This window comes from Centroberyx gerrardi, chromosome 17 (assembly GCF_048128805.1).
Source record: "Centroberyx gerrardi isolate f3 chromosome 17, fCenGer3.hap1.cur.20231027, whole genome shotgun sequence".
NCBI classification, from domain to species: Eukaryota; Metazoa; Chordata; class Actinopteri; order Beryciformes; family Berycidae; genus Centroberyx; species Centroberyx gerrardi.
Genome location: NC_136013.1, coordinates 15,183,533 through 15,207,347, shown reverse-complemented (window position 1 = coordinate 15,207,347; position 23,815 = coordinate 15,183,533). Strand labels below are relative to the sequence as shown.

General features: G+C 42.8%; 3 protein-coding genes across 6 annotated transcripts; all 3 read left to right on the top strand.

Moving 5' to 3' along the window:
* The first annotated feature begins 58 nt into the window (after positions 1–58).
* On the top strand, positions 59–15,961 carry atg2b (autophagy related 2B). Of its 4 annotated transcripts, none has more exons than XM_071924181.2 (43): positions 59–95; positions 787–1,193; positions 1,306–1,468; positions 1,637–1,789; positions 1,885–1,987; positions 2,282–2,444; positions 2,533–2,712; positions 2,857–2,953; positions 3,068–3,232; positions 3,354–3,505; positions 3,777–3,888; positions 4,212–4,455; positions 4,580–4,742; positions 4,864–4,956; positions 5,075–5,263; positions 5,700–5,970; positions 6,062–6,170; positions 6,258–6,459; positions 7,145–7,287; positions 7,462–7,619; positions 7,744–7,919; positions 8,039–8,186; positions 8,338–8,540; positions 9,642–9,722; positions 9,943–10,049; positions 10,138–10,230; positions 10,336–10,406; positions 10,504–10,580; positions 10,688–10,858; positions 10,947–11,100; positions 11,209–11,402; positions 11,504–11,733; positions 11,849–11,966; positions 12,076–12,267; positions 12,345–12,446; positions 12,548–12,626; positions 12,730–12,940; positions 13,033–13,102; positions 13,192–13,274; positions 13,458–13,579; positions 13,994–14,148; positions 14,283–14,432; positions 14,540–15,961. In XM_071924181.2, exons 2-43 carry the CDS (start codon positions 1,032–1,034, stop codon positions 14,768–14,770), a joined length of 6,240 nt encoding a protein of 2,079 aa, XP_071780282.2. In that variant the 5' UTR covers positions 59–95; positions 787–1,031; the 3' UTR covers positions 14,771–15,961. The 4 variants fall into 4 exon arrangements, with proteins under 4 accessions (XP_071780282.2, XP_071780283.2, XP_071780281.2 ...); XM_071924182.2 differs by having other exon boundaries at positions 8,036–8,186; positions 10,968–11,100; XM_071924180.2 differs by having other exon boundaries at positions 8,036–8,186.
* A 527-nt stretch (positions 15,962–16,488) lies between these two features.
* noxred1 (NADP-dependent oxidoreductase domain containing 1) lies at positions 16,489–19,266 on the top strand. Its single transcript, XM_071924188.2, is given in 6 exon segments — positions 16,489–16,646; positions 16,787–16,968; positions 17,674–17,854; positions 17,948–18,102; positions 18,620–18,818; positions 19,086–19,266. Coding segments are annotated over 6 exon segments (1,056 nt in total).
* A 351-nt stretch (positions 19,267–19,617) lies between these two features.
* Positions 19,618–23,003, top strand: tmed8 (transmembrane p24 trafficking protein 8). The gene is made up of 6 exons (XM_071924220.2): positions 19,618–19,765; positions 20,159–20,270; positions 20,445–20,538; positions 20,691–20,784; positions 21,020–21,313; positions 21,560–23,003. Exons 2-6 carry the CDS (start codon positions 20,161–20,163, stop codon positions 21,775–21,777), a joined length of 810 nt encoding a protein of 269 aa, XP_071780321.2. The 5' UTR covers positions 19,618–19,765; positions 20,159–20,160; the 3' UTR covers positions 21,778–23,003.
* The last annotated feature ends 812 nt before the right edge of the window (positions 23,004–23,815 follow it).

Sequence of the window (23,815 nt, the reverse complement as noted above, 5' to 3'; positions counted from 1 at the left end):
TCCAGTCCTTGTTTATTGGGTTTAGCCCACCCCACAGTGTGCAGGCTCAGTTGGTGCGGAGTCATGAAAGTGTTTGTAAACAACTCAGACAGAAGGTAAGAGCTGAAGTAATACCTTCAACTCTGCTCACTAACTGATACGTGTGTCACATAGCATTAGTGTATCTGTGTTTATTGTTTGTTAATATACATCCAACGGAGAACCTAACTTAACAAATGTAGGCTTTTTAGGTTAGCCAGCTAGTTAGCATGCTAGCTGCCTCTACAGCTAGCCTGCTAGGCAAACTTAGCCAAGAGACAGCTAACGTTGGTTCACTCAGCCGACTGGCAAGAGACAGGCAAGTGGGTGGTTGATGGGGGATTGGCTGACTGGCTAGCGAGCGGCGCTAGCCACCAACTTGCTAGTTAGCTTGCCATGCCTTTGTCTTGCCAGCAGTCAAAACAGAATGACAGCTGTGGCTAACGCCATTGAAATTAGAGAACATAACGATAGCTAATGATAGGTAGCTAATGATTAGCTAGTTAGTTTGTGGCATGCTAATAGCTATTTCGCAAGTGCGTTTGGCTAGCTGACACCGGCTCTTGAATTGTGAAGGCAATAGCGTGTTGTCAACAACTCTCCGTCTAGCCAATGGATATGTTGCAGTAAATTATGTCCAAGAGGTATTTGAAACAGACTGTCTTTAACTAGCCCACGAATAGAAGTTGTTTGGCTCCGGCTGTGTCAGTGACATTTTGTGATGTCTCAAATTACAAAGGGGGCAACATATGTGTTTATTTTCTGTAGGCGAAGCAAACTGGAGTCGGACCAATTCCCACACATATCCCTAAGTGTCAGCACATCCTCCGAGGTGTCCCTAATTTTGGGATATGAAGGATGTTTGAGTTCACCTTTTCTTGACTTCTTTAAGTCGACGGGATGACAGAACAGTACAACCAGTAATAAATTAATAGCTCTCTGCTTAGCTATAGCATTCGTGGTCCAGAGCTTCAAGATCCATTTAGTTCCCTGGGTACATTCATTCAGTCAAGATGCCTTGGCCATTCTCGGAGTCCATCAAGAAGCGGGCTTGCCGATACCTCCTGCATCGGTACCTAGGCAACTTTCTACAGGAAAAGCTGAGTTTGGATCAGCTCAGCTTAGACCTCTATCAAGGCACTGGATCACTTGCACAAGTACCACTGGACAAATGGGTACGTGTAGTGTTAGCTTTGTGGCATGAAATACAGCAGATTGATTAATTAGACATAAACATAGAATATGTATGAACTGAAAAAGGCCTGAGCATTATTTCTTGTTCCTCAGTCACTGAATGATCTCCTAGAGACGGCAGATGCCCCTTTTGAGGTAATAGAAGGCTTTATCCAGACAATTTCTCTAACTGTGCCATGGGCAGCCCTGCTGCAAGAAAACTGTGCCCTGGAGGTCAAGGGATTGGAGATGGTGTTCAGACCCAGACCAAGAATGGGTAAGGAGATCATACATTCAGGTTGCTTCTATAACATAAACCCTGTGAGATGCACATTTCTGTTGTTTTTATTATATACATCAGTCAACAATGAATGAGTTGGCAACTAATATTATAGTAAGGCATATTTCAGTTGACCATGTTACCCACTAGATGTTCTTTTCCTAGCATCTGGCATGGAACCCATGTACTGGTCCAGCTTCATGACAAGCAGCATGCAGCTTGCCAAAGAATGTCTGAGCCAGAGACTTACTGATGATATGGGAGAGAGCTTCCAGCCGTTTGAGGGATTGGAGAAGTTTGCAGAAACCATAGAGACAGGTACATTACGTCTATATCATAAGCCAACACTTAAACAGGTGTACCGACCTAGATTAGGTTGTGAGTCTTTTTTTTAACAATTTCTTCTCTTGCAGTTCTTAGAAGAGTCAAAGTGACATTTTTGGATACTGTTCTCAGAATTGAACACATTCCAGAAAATTCTAAAACTGGAATTGCTCTTGAGATTCGAATCAACAAGTAAGTTTGTTCAATCAGTGGGACAATGGATTACATTTACACTGACTGTGCAAAATATTAGGGACACTCTTTTCATGAAGTACAGTGAGAATGAGATGTACATAAAGATAAGTAGACGAGTTAGAGAAGGATTTTAAAGCTTTGAGACAACTGAGATGTGGATTGTGTAAAAGCAACTCAATATCAGGCAGCTGTCCCTAAAGTTTTGTACATTCAGTATAGGTCACTTGTTGATGTATTATTGTTCACTGTCTTAGCTCTGTGTCAAGCTCATTTTTTTGTGGTTGTTTTCAGAATTGTTTACTGCGACGAAACGGGTGAGGAGAGTTCAAGTGTGAATGTGCATCAGCCAACCACATTTGCACATAAAAACTTGCAAATGGAAGGAGTCACCATCTTTTGGGATGAGTTCTCAGAAGCGTCCCGAGCTGGTTTCAAATCTTCACCTACACCAGCGGTTAGTGTAGAAAGCTTTTGATTTTTATCACAAAGGAGGTGTACATAATTCTTTCATTTTCTCACCTATTTCTCTACCTTTTGTGCAGGAGACTGAAGCCAAGCTCTCCCCTAGCTGGAATCCCAAAATAATATGTGAGCCTCATCCCCAGTTCACAGAGCCAGTATCCTCTACTACGCCCTTTGAACCTATGCAGGTTGGGAGCCTCAGTGGCAAAATTGAGCTGTCCCTCACGCTGAAACACAACCTAGCCATGCCTGGAGCAAAGGTAAATTAACAGTGCCTGACTGCAAAATATTTATTAGATTTTAAGAAAATGACACAAAAAATCAGTGCCTGATTATTTGTTCAATATTATGCCTTTGAGACAATTGCTAACAACAGCTCTGTTCATGCATTCATTGCTTTTCAGCTGGATGTTGACGGACATATTGATACAATAATTATTCTGCTCGCCCCACGGCAAGTTCATCTTCTTCTGGACATGTGTGGAGCTTTCTCTGGTGGAGGTAAGCTCCCATCTGTTCACGGCTGATATAGACTGTTTGAATCAAACAGCGGTATAACCAACTGAGTTGTTTAGCGATGGAGTGATTGCAGTATCTCTTACCTTTTGTGTGAAGGAGCACAGGAATGGGCTAAGGACAGAAAGAATCGACCCATACAGCAAGAGGATGAGTATCGGCTCCATATGGAACTCAACCGCTGTCTGAAGAAGGATACCGCTATGCCTGGAGCAGACCCTGACCTCTTTGAGAGCCAAACTACCAGAACTGTGTCTAGTCGAGGTTGGGTTGAAACATCCTCTATCCAAATGCTTTCTTACAAATAAGCTGTCATGCTTGCACTTGTCTAATAAGAACTGCCCTTTCTTTACTGTTTCTTTTGCTGAATCTGTGGTTGCTGTAGAAGATGTGTTCTTCTCAATGGCTGACATGGACATGTCGCACAGCTTATCATCCCTCCCTCCTCTGGGTGAACCACCCACTGTTGACCTGGACCTGTCACTCAATAGCAACTACTCTGCCTCCCCAGGAGAATCTCCCTCTGGAAATCCAACAGTAAGTCCTCTCCTTTTTGACCATGCTTACAAGTAGACATTAAAATAGCATGTGGGTGAGTGCAAGGGGCTGTCAGGGTGACGTCCCCACCAAAATGAAAAACAGTCTCATACGTTAACACGTTAACATAATTAGGTGGTATACAAATGTCTATTTGATCAAAGATGTTTTAGCTTGTGTGGTAAAATTATTCCTTCGCCTAATGTGTACCTACTTGGAAGCCATTTTCTCACACAATCTGGAACCATATCTGTGTGTCTCGTCTTTTTAGGCTCCCTGGGATGATTATCTGGATGTACCACGACAAAGAGAGAAGCAGACTAATGAAACTCCCCTCCAGTCGCGGGATTCACAACTCCCTCAAAAATTACTGAGACAGACTTGTAAGTACCAAAACAAATTAGTATGCCTATTTAATACATATTAAGCTATTTAATACGGACTCCACAGGGATAGGCAGCCATGTGCCATGGAGTGTCCCGTGTAGGCAGGTTTTCATTCCAACCAAAGACTATGCCAGCTTATTTCACTGATGAATTCCTCCTCTCTGGTTGAAGTTGTGCTAATCAGTGAAATCACCTGGTGTAGTCTTTGGTTGGAATGAAAACCTGCAGACTCCATGGCACATGGCTGCCCATCCCTGGACTAGAATTTTCACTACAGTGGAAAAAAAGTACATTTATGAAATGCCATTATTGTGTTTCAGCCCATCCATCCAAAACTCATGGTGATGAGTCGAGGCCAGAGCTGGTGTTCAGACTGACACTGAGCAGCCTGGCTGTATCAGTCCTCCACATCGACCCCCTGCCACCACCGGACGCTGCTCCCAGTCCCCTTGCCCCTATGGCCAGAGACTTCTTCAGCATGGTGGGCCCAGGCCAGCTCCCTCCAGCTGCCTTCCTTCAGTCTCGGACAGTGTTTGACCAGGCTTGCCCCCATGACCACCTCAGGTGCACTTTTATTGTTTTCCTATTCTGTAAGGTTTGTGCTTGATGTCTTGTTAAAGCTTAAGCTGGGACGAGTCCTTTTCTTTGAGTGAGTAAATGCGTGACTGACCTGGGCCTATCTCTGCAGGTTTGTGGGCCAGGGTCTGAAGATAAACTATGAGCACTGTCAGGGCTCCAGCCTGCGGACCTTTAGCACTGACTTCTCCCTTGGCCAGATGGAGCTACTGGAGTGTCTATTCCCCTCTGAGGCCCTCATTGGTGGCTCCCAAAGAGGGGTTCAGTACACTGAGGTGAGAGGTCCAAGTCTGACCCAAGCACATCAGCACTCAGCTTTGGTCGGTTAAACACTTGAAAGGTGCACATGGCTTGACATTAGGAGCGTGTCTCACTAGTTTCTTTGTCACACCTCAGCTCCTGACATTTGACACCACATCCAGTGCTGATGCGCCATCTGCCACCTGCCTTCACCTGCTTTATAAACAGGCCGAGCGCAGAGGCCCTCAGGTAAAAAGCCCTTCTCAGTGCAATATGAAACAGCAACACTACAATACACAACACTCAAACACATTCCCTGCACCACTGTCTAGCTTCCAATCAATCACCCCTACATTTCTCTGCACAGGGTGGCCAAGTGCGTCTCAGCACCATTCCCAGGAAGGCTGAGATCCAGGTGGAGCTGGGCCGAGTCCGCTCTGAGCTGGACATCAGCATTGTAGACCGCCTCAACTCACTGCTACAGCCTCAGAAGCTGGCCACCACAGAGATGATGGCCTCCCACATGTACACATCCTACAATAAACATGTCAGCTTGGTAAGGACATCCCAGGAACTGTGGCTTGATGATTGTTTATTAAAAGAATTTCCAGAAGTAAAGATCTTTCACATTATGCATAGTTGTTGTGCATAGTTATTTGGACAATTCATCAGGAGCTATATAAACCATTTTTAATTAGTGGATATCAGTACTAATTATCTGCCATGATGACACGGTGTTATGGTAGAATGTATTAAGACATTACCACTTGCATATAAACAAACGGTATTCCATCTTCCTGTTTTCGCCAGGAGAAACATTAACCCGCCAGGTGTCATCCCGTTTGCTGTAGCTGGCTTAGCACATGAATGATGTTGCCTACTTGATGATCTAAATCACTGCTATTCTAAAAATGGCAAAACTGCTGCACGTTCACAGGCTCTACAACATTGTATATAATGTAGGCCTTTCTCTGTCTAAACTCATTTCACAGCACAAGGCCTTTACAGAGGTTTTCCTTGACGACAGCCGCACCCCAACCAACTGTCATGTATCGCTGACTGTCAACGCCCCAATGCTGTGCCTGGCGGTCCGCTTCCCCATTCCTGACCTGCGCTCAGATCAGGAGAGGGGCCCTTGGTTCAAGAAGTCCCTGCAGAGGGAAGTTCTCTACCTGGAGCTGAAGGACCTGGAGGTGAAGACGGAGTTCATGGGTGGCAGTTCTGACCAAACCAAGATGGAGCTCACTTTCAGGGAGCTTGTTGGTATGTGGCCCCAGAAACAATGTTTGCAAACTGCCGTCTGAAGGAGCCTTTAAACTGAGGAACTGATCTTTATTTTTCCTCATTTCCACAGGGAGGTTCCAGGAGGAGCCGGATCAACCAGCTGCCCAGTTCCTCCGGGTGTCCCACACTATGGACGGAGACATGACGACATCTGAAAGTGTGAAATTTGACTGGCCAAGGTAAGTCTAGCTAACCAACCTCAAACAGATCTGTCCATTCAGGAGCACCTCTCACTGATGTTTAATTTGTCCGTCACTGTTGGGCAGAGTTGTGCTGAAGATGAACCCCACTGCAGTCCACTCCATCCTTGAGCGTGTGACAGCTGAGGATGACGAGGGGGCTGAGGACCATTCCCCTGAGGAGGAAGAGGAGGAAGGGGCTGCCCACTCACTGAAGGATGTCTGTGACTTTGGGAAACCTGAACCATCGCCTTTTTCTTCACGGAGGGTTATGTATGAGAATGAAGAGGTGGGTAGCGGCTAAAGGGCCACATCAGTCAAAAATGTTTCAAGTACAACCAAACATTGTTACATCTCTTAGAGCTTAATTGAATAATTTTGCCATGAAAAGACATCAAATTTCAGAGTAAACTTCAGAGTAAAACCCTCTACTATTGTTTTTTTCTTCTTCACATAATTCAACTGTTAAATGGGTTGGCTCAGAATTCAGTACATGGTATCTATTCTATTTGATTAATCCATGTAAGTCTATCCTCATTTACAACTCGTCAAACTCAAAATCCACCCACCAATCATATTAGTAACATAATACCAATGCACGGATATGTGTAATATTAAAGACAAGACACATTTTATGTCCAAAAACATAAGAGATGTTGCAACACACATTTGGTTTTATATGAAAATTTGGAATTAATTGGCCTTTTAACATTTTCCCCATTCAAACATTGGCATTAAAGTTTTGTTGATGGCATTGGTAGAAAAGTGGGTGGAGTTTGGCTGCTTTTACAGGGAATTTGTGTGGAAACAGATTTGCATGCCATAGCAGGGGCTATCCTGTGTTTGATGTATTGAGCCCTGTGACAGGTGATCATTATGAAAATATCAAGATAAACACTGTTTTGCATACCTAACCTGTTTACATAACTAGTGGTGATGACACCACATTTAGAAAATCTTGTTTTGTTTTCCAGATGGTTATTCCTGGTGATGTTGCTGAGATGACAGAGTTCCAGGAGAAAACCATGAACAATTCTCGGTTCATCCTTGAGCTATGTTTCCCCAACGTGCAGTTAGCACTTCCCAGCAGGGCATTCTACGAAAAACTACACAACAGGTACTGAATTCATAATATGATATGAATCGGGCGGCAGTATGGATTAGAGCAGAGGTTTTCAATCATGTGACATTGAGGCCCAAGAGTATGCAGGTTTTCATTCCAGCTAATCAGTACAGCAGCTGATTTCACTGGTTGAAGGTGTGCTTATAATACATACTCTCATTCTTACAGAATAAACAATGACCTGCTACTGTGGGAGCCCACTGCTCCATCACCAGTGGAGACGGTGGAGAATATGCCATATGGAGTTGGACTCTCTGTCGCCAGTCAGCTGATCAACACCTACTCCAAGGACAGCTTCAGCCAATTCCGCTCTACCGGTCCTGAGGGTGAGAGAGGAGAAAGCATTTTGCAAGAATTTGCATTTGGTCAGACTGTTAATGTCTTGAGTAGAAATGTGTGATGTGAAGTCATTATTATCACTCATGGAGATACCCTGTGCTGTGCTTGTAGAGGAGACGAGTGGCTCAGAGGAGGAGACCATGCAGTACTACTCTCCTGCCTCTGACCTGGGCCTCCGGTCCCGCAAGAAGAAAAAGCCCAAGGCCCAGAGCAAAACGTCCCAGAGCCTGTTCTCCGTCATCCTCAGTGTCAACCATGGCCTAGTGTCTCTGCATACTAATGCTAAGGTAAACCTTAAGACTTTTTTAGTTCCCTCTCCTCACTGTTTTATTTTGCTATTCTTATGCTATTCTTCTCTTGTTGTATGGCTAATGAACAGGGGGTTCAATTTTTTTCTTCCCAGAAGGAGGATAAGACCATATTGAAAAACAAACATGGCGAGTTCTGGCTGGAGGTGAAGAATGCAGTGTTATTCAGTGTGACGCAGTACGAAGGCTACAAAGACCAACACTACATCTGTTTCCACACCAGTAACATTTGCATGTATCACCAAGGTAAACCAGGAGAAATCCAAACTAATTATTAAAGGATAGATTTTCAGTCAGTGTATTACAGTCGTCAGGCATTATTATTCTGTAGTATGTCTGAGGACATGTACTTACTCCGACTCTACTGACCTATCTCCTACTCTATCAATGTGCTTAGGACTTGTGGATGGAGACACCTCTGCCTCAGACATCAAGTTGCCATGCAGGACACATCCCCATTGGCTGGAGCCAAGCATCTACCAATCAGAGACATCTCCTGACAGATCCTCCACACCTTCAGAGGGCATCGGCCTGGAGGCCCATAGCATGCTGTCTGTCGCTGTCAAAATCTCATCCCAGAACACAGAGCGCAATGTCAAGGTATGGCACATAATTAACTGGCAGGTAACGACTAAAATGAAGGAAAAACCAACATAAAGTGTCTGAATAGGGAATGGTTTACATTACTCTTACACTCATCAAACCATTCAGTGACCAGTTGTGTCCTGTAGATGGGGGTATTGTCATCCTGGATGATTCCACTCTCATCTGAATAGAAACACTTCATCGTAGGATGAACATGATCACTCAGAATGGCTTTGTATTGATTGGCATTTACCTTGCCATGTAAGAGGTTCAGTGGACCTAAACTATGCCAAGAGAATGCACCCAACACCATACCAGAACCACCAGGGTCCTACACCATGGAAAACAAGCAATCAGGTCTATAGACTTCTTTTGACGTGTGCCACACATTTGCTCATCCACTTGTTGAGAACAGGGCGGAAGGTGACTCATCTGACCATATGACGTTTTCCACGGCTCAGTAGACCACTGTCTGTTTTCCTTCCACTATGTCACTCGCAAAAGTGCATTTTTAGATGTAAGAACGGATTTATGCACTGCATCCTGACCACAGTATTTCCTTCTATGAAGTCCTTCAATGACTGTTTGGATGAAAATTCCCGCTCATGCCTGAAATTGTCATTTGCAGTGCACTAATTCAGAGTTGCCTGTCTGTTTTTCCTTGCATCTCAAACCAATCACAGACATCACAGTCTGTGTGCCTCCTTCCAGTTAAGGATATGATGTCTTTCCCTCCAACTTCCATGCCAAAATCATCATAGCCATTTTTCCTTCTGAAACATTAACAAGTTGACCAGTCTGTCACTGAAGCTCAAGCGCACCCCAACAATCAGCCCTCTCTCAAAATCACTGAGACCTCTTATTCAAACCATGGTAGCCAAAATAATGATCACCTGGGTCTACCCAGCACTTACATACATAACCCTAAGCATGATGGGATGTTCATTGTTGAATCATCTCAGAGACCACCTGCTTTCAACATACATTTTGTCCTCCATTTACTCAGGTTTTTTCCTAATTGTTATTATATTTCAGTCAGTTCGCTTGTGCTTAGTAAATTTAATTTGGTCAGTTAATTCGGTCACTCACTGTGGTGCTGTGTGCTTTTTTTTGAAGGAATTTCTGGTTGCTGTTGGAGTGAGAGGTGCCACACTACAGCACAGAGTGGTCCCTGCCAGCCTGGGCTGGTATGACCAGGTAGGACGAGATGGAGCACCCACCTAACTCTTCTATACCTATTTTATTCTTTTAGCTTCATATGAAAGGTTCAGAAAGTTTTCAAAGGAACTATAATGCAATACAATCAGACATATTGATAGCTTCATATGAAAGGTTCAGAAAGTTTTCAAAGGAACTATAATGCAATAAGATCAGACATGTTGAATCTATTTGGCATTTCTTTTTGTATGTGCAACAGATTGTCGACTTTCTGAATGTTTCTGATGAGCCTGTGTTGGGTTACACCCCTCCTACCTCTGTCACCACCCTACATCTACACCTGTGGAGCTGCTCTCTGGACTACAGGTACTGTAGGACCTTCAACTCATTCATGATAGTGTTATGTGTTACCAGTGTGCGTATTCTAATGTGACATTTGTTTTTCTCTCTGCAGACCCCTTTACCTGCCACTCAGATCACTGTTGGTTGTAGAGACGTTCAGTGTCTCCAGCAGTGTCTCTCTAGACCATTCTTCCTCTACACTCAGGTACGAAAGCTCCACTGGTCCCGTCGCCGGTACAGAATGAGAGGTTACATCGCAGTTGAGACATTGAGGAATTTGTCATTGCTAAGTATGATGTATTGTTTACAGGATCATTTTGGACGAAGCTGCTCTGTTCCTCTCAGACAGGAGTAATGCCGTCTCTGTCAATCTAATGCGTGGTGGGTTGACTTTCAATAAAGTTTTTGATTAGAGATTGCTTGAAGTGTTAAAAATGGTGGAGCTTTGATTGACGCTTGCCTTTGCTTTGTGTCATAGACTATGTGCAAGTGGTGGACATGGGAACATTGGAGCTGAGGATCACCGCTGTCAAACCTGGAGTAGATGGACAGTTGGTAAGAGTTTGCAGTCTCTGAATGAGTTGAATGTTTTTAACCTGTCTGTCCCTCAAAATTAGGATCACACATTTCTTTATACTTTTCTGTTGTTGGTGTGGTGATAGTTGGAGCCCAGATTTGAGCTGCGCTGCTCCAGTGATGTCATTCACATCAGAACGTGTTCAGACTCCTGTGCTGCCCTCATGAACCTGATCCAGTATGTGGCTAGCTATGGAGACTTGCTGCCCCCTACAGAACCGGAGACCAAGAGCAGCAGTGCCACACAGAGACCCAAGGTCAGCGCTGACACCATTCTCGACTTAACATTACAGTGTAATTACAAACCTCAAGCTTCAGAGATTAATTTTGGTCATAAATTCTTAGTTTGAGTGTATTTTTGACCAGGCGGAGTTTCCAAGCCGGCCCACATCTCAGACTCCGCTGCTGCCAGAGACTGAGCAGCAGATCTTGCAGGACTTGATGAGTGAGGCTATGGAGGAGACTGATGGGCAGCATGCAGTGGGACTGCAGCAGAATGGTGAGAACTTTGTATGCTAAGCTACAGTAAACCTTTAATTTTATAGCTCCATAAATGGTGTAAACATTTGTACTTAATGAGATTTTATACCATTTCCCACATATATAGGCATACACGAGGAGCGGAATCGTGACCATGACCCTCCTCGCTCAGACCTGTTCCTGTTCCCAGATGAGAATTTGACCCAAGAGTCAAGCCCCACCTACCCCATGCTTCACTCTCCCCTCATCACCCCTGTCCCCAACCTGGCCCAGGAGACAGACGACTTCTGTATCCTGGAGACACCAGGCTCCAGAGGAGAGGTCGGGATTTATTCACTCACACAGTTGCAGCTACCACAACTCAGTGATTGACTGGTGTTGCAAAATTTGTGTTGATTCAATGTAAGTACATTGTGTTTCAGGATCGCGATCAGGAGCCAGTAGTGAAGCTACTCACTTCAGACCCTGTAGAAATCAAAGACAATCACTTCAGTCAGCCTCTGGACGGGAGTGATTCCAGCCGTGGAACCATGAACTTCCCCGTCCCAGAAGTGCGCTACCTCATTAGGGAGATCTCTGTCGTGTGGCACCTCTATGGCGGGAAAGACTTTGGGAATGCTACTTTCACAGCCTCTCCTGCTAGAAGCCGGGGGTGAGACATGAAATGTTGAACTGATATGCACACAGAAGTTTTAAAAGGTTTGTAGAATGTGTTCAAATGGAAACAGACTTGTTTGATTTTTGTCCTGTTATGTGCGTTCTTCCAGGTCTACCCCCCATAGTTCCCCCTCCCAGACCCCGGTCAGGCAGGGCAGGGTTTTAGGACGGGCAGGAGGTGGGAGGGGAAGGAACCCTGATGTCCTGATGGAGATCCAGCTCAGCAAGGTAATGCTCTTCCTCTTCTAAATTAAACAGACCTAGTGATATGGGTCACATAATTGCCCAGAGATCATGACTTCACCATTCACTAGCTTTTCTTGAACCTTTTCCTCAGGTGAGGTTTCAGCACGAAGTGTACCCACAGGCCCAGGTGGCTTCTGGGTCGGCAGTGGACCAGCCAGTGTCCCGGCAGGTGTTCATTGTGCAGGACTTGGAGATTCGAGACAGGCTGGCCACCTCACAGATGAATAAGTTTCTCTACTTGTACTCTAGCAAGGAAATGCCCCGCAAAGCCCACTCTAACATGGTGAGGAAGGCAACACAGTCGCAGTAATCCCAGGAAGTTTAGGCCCGGTGTAACTCCTTGTGTGCTTCTTCTCTCAGTTAACAGTTAAGGCGCTGCACATGTGTCCAGAGGCAGGCCAAGCTCCCCAGGAGTGCTGTTTGCGTGTTTCCCTGATGCCTCTTCGCCTCAACATCGATCAGGTAAGAAACTCTGGTAAAGATGATTTTTCCAGTACATCATAGATATACAATGCCTGACCATAACATTTCTAAAATGACCACCCCCTCTTTTCTGTTTGAAGGATGCACTGTTCTTCTTGAAGGACTTCTTTACTAGTCTTGCTGCTGAAGTTGAGTTGTTCTCTCCGCCTGATCAGGAAGGTAAAACTGCTCATTCACAATTACCTTGAAACTCCCAAAATCATTTGGTGAAAAACAAACTCATTTTCAATGAATGGCTCCTGATAACATGTTTGGTCTGCAGCTCTCTGTGTATCCATGAAGAAACCAGCTGCCCCAGAGATCTCCTGCAGCTTCTCCAAGCACGCTGGCAGCAGCCAGGACCCGGCCCCGATTATCTCAGTGCCTGCTCAGAGACGATTCAGCCACAATGGTCTCTCCACATCTGGTAGAGAGGAATCTTATGAAAATGAAGCTGCTGTTCCTTCCTTCACAGACCAACCCATCTTCTTTAGGTCAGTGTTGAATAACTAAAAGTGATCCAACCCCCTTGAGCAAATCGTCGATTTGCTTATCAGTATTTGATAATTGCTCTGTTTCCTAACAGGGAGTTTCGATTTACTTCTGAGGTTCCCATTCGCTTGGATTACCATGGGAAACATGTTTCAATGGAGCAGGTATATGGTCTAAGAGGGCTATGAGAAAATAGAGCAAACACCTTTTTTATTTATGCTTTATAAATTATTTGATGGATGCTTTGTTTCAGGGAACATTCGCAGGGATCATAATGGGGCTGACCCAGCTGAATTGTTCAGAGCTGAAACTGAGACGATTGTGCTACAGACAAGGGTATGTTTATGTTAGTGGAATATTCTATTAGACTGGTTTGTTTTCATTTAATATCACTGAGTCAGTCTGTAATGGTGAAGATTGTTTTATACACCCAAGGTATATATTACTATCAAGTGTGTCATTCACTATACAGAAAACAAATTGTTTTTCCTAGCAAAGTAATACATGGTTGTCTTTCAGATTATTAGGTGTGGATAAGATGTTCTCCTATGCAATAAATGAGTGGCTAAATGACATAAAGAAAAACCAGCTTCCAGGACTGTTGGGTGGAGTGGGGCCCATTCACTCTCTGGTACAGCTGGGTGAGTAGAATGCATCAGATCTATCTATCACGATCAGAAAAACAATCCACACAAGTATGATAGTGAGATAGAGCTGCTGTTTTATGAGACTTGCTAAACTTATCAGCACTTCACAAAAGTCAGCCATGAATGCTTTGACTAATTGCACTGGATTAATATATTTGGAATCAGTCTAGTCCCAGACAAAGATTTTTTTCCTCAGCAAAGTTTGCCACTGAATGCATAGGAACAGGCTTAATCAGTGTCTGTGAAGCTGGATCAATATGCAATTCATGGTTACATTGATATACTCTTGTGGATGTAGTTAATGTGTGCTTACTGATTCAGGTATGTGTCAGTATAATTTCTTTATCCTGGTAATTGAACCCTATTCTTAAGATGGATTTTGTAGTAATTCTTCTATGTTGTGTTCAGTCCAGGGATTCAGGGACTTGGTGTGGCTCCCAATAGAGCAGTACCGCAAGGATGGCCGGATAGTCCGTGGGTTTCAGCGCGGCACTGCCTCCTTCGGGACCTCTACTGCTATGGCTGCTCTGGAGCTCACCAACCGTATGGTGCGGACCATCCAGGTAAATCGGCCATTTCATTATAACTAAACAAGTTGCAATTTGGATGTGAGAAATAGCCTAACAGCTAAAGATGAAATTCACTAGTAATGCTTTTATGAGGCACCAAACAAATGTGTTGTGTCTGTCCGTTTCAGGCAGCAGCTGAGACGGCCTATGACATGGTGTCTCCGGTGCCGGACGAGAGAGACACCAAGAGGATAAAACGGTTCTCTCATTACGGATTGGCTCACCAGCCCGTGGACCTGAGAGAAGGGGTAGCCAAAGCCTACACTGTGGTGAAAGAGGTACACAAACTGCCAGTTGTAGTGGCTAATACTTGCACTAAAGTGGTATTGATTAAAATGAACTGTTTTTGTTGTCAGTAAAGATTGTGTGGTGTGTGCGTCTACAGGGAATCACCGACACTGCGCTGACCATCTACGACACAGCCACCCGGGAGCATGAGCAGCGTGGGATGACCGGGGCGGTGGGCGGGGTTCTTCGACAGCTGCCACCCGCAGTGGTGAAGCCGCTCATCATGGCCACTGAAGCTACCTCCAATGTCTTGGGTGGGATGAGGAACCAGATTCACCCTGATGCGCGCCAGGAGGAGTCTCAGAAATGGAGGCAAGGGGAAGAGTAATTCCTTATTGCCATCCAGTAACTGAAGCGGTGATTGTGCAGAATCAGCTGCCAATAAAATTGAACTTGACAAGCGTAGACTTTTCTGACACGAAGTCTTAGAAACTGAAAGAATCCCTTTCTTCAGATTATTTTTGAAGTAAAAGTACTCGAGTTGGATAGTCAGCCCCAGTGTAAATAAAATAATATTCATCTCATAGGATTTGTGGCAATTTGAGCTAGTGTGATTCGGCTTGTGTCAGCTTACCAGTTCCCACATTTCCCTCACAGTGCCTTCATGGTTATCAGCATTATCCAACACTAGTTTAATCAAAGGGACTTTATGAGGAATTAATGCCGATCAGGGCCACATTATCATCTTGACGTGGATTACTTTCTGTTGCAGGATAGAACTGGCATTTTAAATGTTAAAGCATAACAATGAGGAAAGAGCAGGCTGTTGCCTCATGAGGTACACGCATTTCTTCATTTTGAAACAGCTCTGTTTACAACTTGGCTGTGGTTAGTCATTCAACATTCTCTTATCCTACTTGGTGTCAATAAGCACTAATATCTTAGGTGTAATGACGCTTAATTTATATAATGAAATGTATGTGGGCCTTGTTACTTACTGTAAATATTCCTAATGTGTAAAATTTCATGCAAATGTAAGACAATAAGTATAGAGCCTGAATGTGTTCAAGTTTTGTTGTAGGTCTATAATCAGCACTTTTAAGTGACTCGAAGGTTGCTTGCCCACATGAATGATAGATGGGAAAAAAGACCCAAATTTGTTCTCAAGTTTCACAATTTTACTGTGGGTTGTAATCAATGTTGAAGGCTTAAGTATAATTTTCATGACAGCTGCTATTTTGAAAGCTGATTTTTTATTTTAAAAAATTGCAATTTTTTTTATTCTTTCTTTTTCCTGTCAGTCTGCCACTCATATTTTGGAATTGTTGACCCAAACTCCAAGAAACTGCATCTACTTAAGACCTTTAACCAAAGTCTTAATATGCTCATATGATTTTTTTTAAGTGTATGTTTGATATTGATATTTGGCGTGATGTGATCCGCAGTCTTTCAATTTGCTCATTTCCTTGTTCATGTGGAAATTAAGAATACTGTTTATTGTACATAAGTGTACAGTTGATTTTCGGAATTTGTATTAAAAGCATGAAATGTTATTAAAAGGGAAATAAAAAGTGTTAAGTCCACCTCAAAAGAGTGTGGTCGAAGTTGGTCTTTGTGATGGGTTACAAAACTTTTGGTATTTCTATATGTTACAAGAGAGGCCTTATTTCTGCTGTGTAAACACAGATTTTAGCAAAAAACACCTTTCAGATTATAGTCCTCCAAGTTGTCATGTATAGGCTATGGGTTTTGTGATTCCGTTTTTGATTTGGACGATTTGATTAGGGCTATACAAAGAGCGATAAAAGGGGTATTTTTTAAAAAGAATATTTTATTTTAATTCAGTTTAATTCAATTAAATATAGTTTTTGTTTTGCTACTTTATTCTGAAACCGAAAACCACACAGGGCTTGTCATGACTTTTATTTTGAAATCGGGACTTGTTCTTGTCAAGTCGTTGCCATGGAAACAGACGGGAACCACAAGTTGTCTGGTCTGTAGATTGCTTCGTTAAAATATAAAGTCAAAAACAGTTTTCTAATAGTCGCTCTGGTGCAAAAGTGCCGCAGGACACATATATATAACTACCTTTGCAACTTTCAGGTGATGTCGGATTTAACTGCTGATCTGACCACTCTCGCTTTTGAGTGTGGACTGACTGAGGATGAAAAACAACTCCTATGCCTTCGTGCACGTTCCGCTGGATTGACTATTTGCGGGTGCGCGCACGCAGCTTTTATGTGCAAACTTGCTCAGTCATTGAGGTAATTCAATTCGGCTGCTAACATCCCTAATGAAAAGTGTGTGGTCTGTGATACTCAGGAGTGAGTTTATGGTGACTTTACTGTACTTTATGGTATTTTTATTTAAATCATACTAATTGATATACATCATCTATATTTAGAGAGATCATCAAAAGACATACTGCAAACAGAGATTCACTGGCATCAGACAAAGACAATGACCTGTGTGTAGGGATACTTGGGATGGGTTACATCGGCAAGCAGTTGCTCCTCTCCCTCCTTGAAAAGACTGGTATTAAACCTTCACACATTAAGATCTCCACCAGAAGACCAGAAACTGCAGGTACACTGGAAAAAAAAATATTAAGGCACTTCAACTTATGTGTTTATTATCCACTGATTGATAAACTGCATTCCAGTGTTATTTTCTCTTTCACTAGTTAGGTGTTTAGTGGCAGTTGTTCATGTGTCACAAAATCATCATACTGTCAGCTGCTGACTACACTAATGCAAGTGCAAGAGGTGAATGGTACTTGCCATAGAAACAGAACTTCTATAGGTTATGGAGAAAGAAATTGCACTGGATACAAATTATTATCATTATGGTTATTTTCATTTTTAATCAAAAATTGACCTATAATTCACCTAAGATACATACATAACATGTCTCCATCCTGTTACTTTATCCAAGCAACAAAGAAGGAAGGGTTTCTGAGTTAACTCAAATGCAATGCATGCTGGGATGTTTGCTAATAAGCCAACAATGTTTCTTAATGAACTTTAATACGATCAGTCTAGTGAATGCAAGGTAAAATGTTCTTTCAACTCAATTTTAAGTCACAAGTCATGAACTCATTAGTTATGAAGCTAGTACGTTGAAATTGACAAACACATCTATACACATTGAGTTTTAATGGTAAAGTATGTTGATTTCACTAAATTGCACTGAGTTTTTACAGTGTATAGCCTGCTGCCTACTAGTATACTCAAAACCTAATGCTACAGGATATCCCATCCACGTGTTTTTCCTCTTGTTTCCTCATTTCAGTGGAGTTTGCACAGAGGGGGGTTGAATGTTACTTTGACAATGGCAGACTGGCAGCATGGGCAGACGTCCTGTTCCTCTGCTGTCTGCCCTCTCACCTCCCCAAAGTCAGTGCTGATCTGCACTCCCACCTGCCACAGCACTGTCTGGTGTACAGCTTCATCTCTGCTGTGCCTGTCACCAGGTACTACCCCACGTACACACACACACACACACACACACACACTATTGTTAATTTTCACTCACTCAATCACTCTCTTCTGACCTTCTCTTTCAGATTAGCACAGCTTCTTGGACACAACTTCATTCTCAAACCACAGTATGACTTTGTTGATGGTGACGCTGCAGATAAGTGGCTGTCCCGCAGTCATGTGACCGCGGCTTTGAAAGACCCTTTGTTGATAGAGGCATCTTGTCCTCTTGTAATGAGCGGTACGTCACTTCTCATGCATGTAGACTGCTGTCACTTCCAATTCTTTCTTAAAGCTTACATTTGAACACAAATTGTCATTGGGGAACACCACAAACAATGAATTTGCATATGGTATTCCCATAACCAAGCACACTTAAATTAACATTTGTGAGCATGAGCAACTGTCCCAAATATGGAAATAAGAGAACCTCGATTCTAATCTATGATAGCACCATGAGATACTGCCTGAAACTACTTCACTGACAATGAATGGGAGACTGATTTTGTAGACAAATAGAATATTTGTTTGAGCTTTTACCGTTTTGAAGCAGAAAATGCACCTACATCTCCAGAAAATCAACCTTGTGTTCTTACAATCACTTTCAAACCTTAATGGAGCTTTACACTGGTGTACAGCGGTAGCACAAACTCTGCTTTCATGATTTCGGCTCCCTTTTCTGCGTGGGATCAAGTCCACCTTATTAAATTTAGTGGTATTCCTTTTCAACTATTTAAGCTGACTTGTGAATCTCATAGGTGGCATTTCTCTGGATCTGAAGTGGGTGTACGCAGTGTTGTACAGCCTCCTGAATATCTGCACCTCTGCCAGTCTGGGATCCGGTGAGGCTGTGTCTCTGATCAACACCCTCTTCCAGCTGAAAGGGCCACACACTGTGCAATTCAACGCACAGAGTTACGTCAATTCATCTTATGCGTCTGCCCTGGCTCCAGATGAGTGAGTACAATAGCTGAAGAACTGGTATCTTGCTCCTGTTTAATCTAATTTTACCAGGATAGTGTTATTGTGTAAGTGCAAAAGGAAAATATTGTTTTATTACCTTTTTCTGGGTTTCTGGGACATGAACGATAGTGTCACAGTAGAAGAGCAAAACTCTGACATACAAGGAGAGATTAAAAAGGAAGAACACTCGTTTGCATGCTTGTGTGATATTTAAACATTACAGTAAAAATGTCCTGTTATTTCTTTTTTCATATCATAAAGGCCTTTCCCCTGGATTACTCTGATCGATGCCCAGACCAAGGAGACACCACTGTCACGCTTTGTATCAAGAAGTAAATCTATGCAGCATTGCATCTCTGCAGCATACAAATCACTACTGGAGAAACCACTTAAGTGAAATGAGACTGAAAAAAATGTATTCATACATCAAACCATACTCTAATGTAAAACCCATGTCCTATTTCAAGGTTGTCCATCATGCTTAGTTTAGTCGCTTGAAAAGGGGGGAAAATGAAATAAAAAGTATGTAAACGTTGCTCAAGTGCGTTTGAATGGGAAATGTGCACATGATTCTGGGCACGCGAGCTGTTAATGGTGACTCTTCAGTCTTTCTCGTGATGTGCTGTGGCTCTGTTTTGACACCATGCAGTTCGCTGGTTATCAAGTATCTTAACTAGAGGACGCCCTCGGGGATGCCTACTGCATACCTACCTGATAGAGCGGCAGATTATCTCCGACACAGATTCGTGGAATTTCGTCAACATTCGAGAAAATACGGAAGTTTGAAAATCTCGGGTCTGTTTTTTCCTGCCAGGCAGCAGCACAGTCAGTGGAAAGATTCGTCGCATGACTGCAGTAATATGGAAGCGCATTTCCTTGTGGCCTAAGTTGGATTCAAGTGATATCATATCAAATCATACGACTGTCAACGTTACATTGTGGTAAGTTTGTACTCCATGTGTCCGTAGCTTCGGTTACACTTTTTTGCGAGCTAGCTGCTGTAGCTACATACTGCTACAAGCTAACGTCAGTTTACGACGATGGAGCTAATGCATTCAGACCCCAAGACCACAGACACACAGAGACACACGTCTAGCTTCTAACTACGTGACATTTGTAGGTCACCAATCTGTGGTGTGGGTAACATGTTCCAAACGTGATTTGTTTTGTCGATACAACTCGGAAGCCAGTTGCCAGTGTTGTTACCTGGATTGGCTGTTTGGTTGTATGAAGAAAGGTTGTCCACCGTCTCTCTGTCTCTGGTTGTCATTGAGAGGGGCGGGGATTCATGTTTTTCTGGCGTGCACACTGAGGTGTTTATCTTGTCTTTATAGCCATGGAGAGATTAGAGGCTACATCTGAGCTGCAGTCAAGGTTGTCATCCCTGTCTTTCTCATCTTTCCCTGGAATAACATCCAAACACTGCGAGAACAGACCACTAGACAGGTAACCTGTTGCTGCTAAAAGAGCTAGTTTACCTACGTGCCGGACTTGTGTGGAATAGAAAATGCATCGCTAGTAATACTTTTGCTTATTCTCTCATAACAACATCATGCAATAAATGATTAGGATTTATTGCTCCTCGTGCTAATTGTAGCATTTATACTATCTGCATTACAGGCTCCAGAATACAGATCTTTCACAGAGTTTAAGCCGTCCCATCGACCAGCCCAGCATGGAGGGACCCAGTGAGGATTCAAGGCAACATGTTGAGGTAATTAATACAGCTATTTAAGTATGTCAGTTGAGCAGTCAATCAACAGCGATAAACAGGGCACTATAACCAAATTTGATTTCTCTATAACTATACAATCTGTCGTGCGTGCGTGCGTGCGTGCGTGTGTGTGTGTGTGTGTGTGTGTTCAGGGTAATCAAGAGGCTCCCACTGAGCAAGCCCTGGGGGAAGGAGCTGAGGAGAGCAGTACTGCTGGGAACTGTCAGCTCTCCAGTGAGATAAAAGGTGAGGGCCTGCTGCATAATGCCAGCACAGTTAGTGCTTTGTTGTATCTATAATTTTGATTCAGATTTTACATCTGTTTTGAATAGATGTAATCGTAATAATGAATCACCTGCTCTGGACAAGATAAATATTCCATTTGGCAGTGCTTGCCTAAACCAGATAAGTAAATATCAAAGTTGGCATTATGCTCTTTGTGGACACACTGCCATTTGCTCTTCCTGATTTGTTCCTCCAGCCCAAATGCCGCCTCTCAAGCCTCCAACAACATGGACATCTGCTACACTGAAGGAGCTGAAGGCAAAGCTTCGGATGGAGAAGGACAGTGTGGTGACGGTGTACCGAGGCGATATTATGACAGTTCATGTGCCCACTGTCCCTGAGGGCAAACGCGTGTGCTGGGAGTTTGCTACAGACGGTTATGACATTGGCTTCGGTATATATTTTGACTGGACTCCTGTCACCAGCCGGTCTATCACGGTGCACATCAGTGAATCGAGTGATGATGAAGATGAAGAGGAGGAACTGGAAGGTCAGGGTGTGTTTGAAATTTAGTATTTGAAATGGCCTAAATTTAGTTCCCACTTGACCTCTGATTGGGCGTGTTATTAAACACTTTCACTGGAGACTCTCAATAAACATTCTGTTAAAAAGATTCAAGTCATTAACACTTCATTCTGTATCTATCTAACAATGCAATACTGTTTGGATATGTTTGCCTCCAGTGTGGCTCTCAGGCAGTTTGTTGACTTTGCGGCGCATGTGCTGTCTGTTGCAGGACCCGTCAGTAGCGGAGATGTGGAGAAGGGCTCCAAAACTTTGACCAACTCAAACCTTGGTGAAATCTTACCTGTGTACCGCCAAGACAGCCACTTGTCAGTCCATGGGGGGAGCCATGAATTTCCAGGTGAAGGCACTTATCTCCTGAAGTTTGATAACTCCTACTCACTTTGGCGAAATAAAACTCTGTACTACAGAGTATATTACAGTGCCTGAGAATCCAATTTATTGTTGTCTATGAATGTATGATCTACGAGACTATTACTCCCAAGAACTATGAACTATTTTTGATTCCATACTTGGTAAAAAGAAGTTATAATATGTAATGGTTAACTATAGGCATATCTATTTTTGTCACTATCAGCTTGTGTTGCCATAAGGCCACATGTTCAATTTATAAAGTCAGAGAATTTTCAGTGCAACATTTGCTCCGATGTCTTACTGATAGATATTTTAAGAAGCCTTGCATATGTGCCATGTTCCCATATATGTACTGTGCAATTAGGCAAAGTGCCCGTCATAAAATATATATTGTCCTCAACTCTAACATTTCTATGGTAGCAGTGATCAGGGAACACCTGCACAAAATACGCTTTGCCAGGCCAGGTGCTTAATCAGCAGTGCTCTAAAGAAATGGGAGGTTTTTCGTATTGTGTGTGCACCTTTTATGATTATGATTGCTACGTTGCTTTGTTATTGTGACTTGTATTTACCCTACTGCTTTCTGATGAAACGTTTTTTTTTATCTGTGTGAAATCTAATCACGTGCTACTCTAAAATATAATCAACCGATACAAATACTGTGCACAGCGATATGTCTTCTGTTTTATGTCTGTACTGTCACTGTGGTGTGTTATTAGAAGATTTAAGTTAAAGGTTTGTGAGAATATTGAATGTACCGAAGCAAGTGGTAACAGTCATCCAGAGTGGTCAACAGTGTGTTTTTTATGGCACAAATAAAAGCCATCCCTTATCACATAAAGCTCTTATTATGTAATATAGATTCAATATTTACATTTGCCTTGTCCCCATTTAGTTTGTTGGTTGTGAGGAGTTGCTTCAGAGGTTAACCACAGGAGGCGGGTGTGTCAATCATAATGTTTCATCTAAATGTAACTTGTGCACAGATCTTTGTGAGTGAAGGTTGCTATGTGTTTGTTTTTGTATATCCTCTCTGTGTCGGGCATACTTTCGTAACACCCTGAATTTGATTGTATTGAATATCCCTTTTCCATCCTGTTTCTAAAATCAATGCTTTTACCACATTCACTTGTGGTGTGCATGTTCCCAAAGATATCACAGAGTTTGCTGCTAATGCCGTACACAATATATAAAGCAACTGATTTAAAGCTTCCCATGTTTGCTGTACTGTACTTTTAAGTTATGTTCAAATTTGTTCCTCAGATTTGTATTCCACAATAAAGAGAAGATTGTGTAGTTTTCTCTGCGTTACTGTGTAGAGTAATTTGGGTTTTGTATCCATCTCAAGATCACTGTGAATGGTAGATGATAGTGTGGAAATTGTTGTACAGCAGCTGGGCGGTACAACATGCTAAACGTTAGGGATATCATTAAGACTGCTGCTGCAGGGAGTGTCTCAGTCAAATCTGTTCATTTCATCTGAGACTCCATCATTTGATAACGGTCTCAGCACTGATCCAGGATTAGAAAGAGCTTGAGGATGGTCCCATGTGTTTCTATTAAAATGTGACGTTGGGGGATTGATGTAATTGTTACAGAGGTGGTGATGAAACCGGGTTTCATTTTCAGCTCTCCCCAAAGGCCAGTTAGAGAGCCTAGAATTGCATCTAGTCATACTGATGTTTTACTTGTACATGATGTGCATATTTAGCTGGCACGCACAATTCCCGTTGTATCTTCATTATTCTCTCCAAAACCTTGGACTACAACTACTAGGCTACATACTTTAAGCTAGAGAGTCCTTTTCAACTTTAAAAGGTTTGGGTACTAGGAAATGTGGATGTGTTTTACTTTTTGATACACTATAATTTTTCAGATATTCAACTTTCATTTGTGATTTTTCCCATAGAAATTAATGGCTCAGAGTGAATAGTGACATCCGCTGGTCAAGTAAACGCTTTTAAAAGATTAACTCTTCATAATGATTTCACACTTCCACCTAGCCCACAGTTTCTCTATTTACTTTTGTAGTTTTCCTCAATGAGATCCAGTGTAACAGCCAGAAAAGGCTTTCAACTTTATGTGATTTACACAGGTGGTGCAAGCCATTAAT

Coding starts and splice junctions, on each gene's coding strand:
- atg2b (XM_071924180.2), top strand. CDS start 1,032: ATGCCTTGGCCATTCTCGGAGTCCATCAAGAAGCGGGCTTGCCGATAC. Junction 3,506..3,776: donor CTCCCTCTGGAAATCCAACA/GTAAGTCCTCTC, acceptor TCGTCTTTTTAG/GCTCCCTGGGATGATTATCT. Junction 7,620..7,743: donor CCGCTCTACCGGTCCTGAGG/GTGAGAGAGGAG, acceptor CTGTGCTTGTAG/AGGAGACGAGTGGCTCAGAG.
- tmed8 (XM_071924220.2), top strand. CDS start 20,161: ATGGAGAGATTAGAGGCTACATCTGAGCTGCAGTCAAGGTTGTCATCC. Junction 20,785..21,019: donor GCTCTCCAGTGAGATAAAAG/GTGAGGGCCTGC, acceptor TTGTTCCTCCAG/CCCAAATGCCGCCTCTCAAG. Junction 21,314..21,559: donor TGAAGAGGAGGAACTGGAAG/GTCAGGGTGTGT, acceptor TGTCTGTTGCAG/GACCCGTCAGTAGCGGAGAT.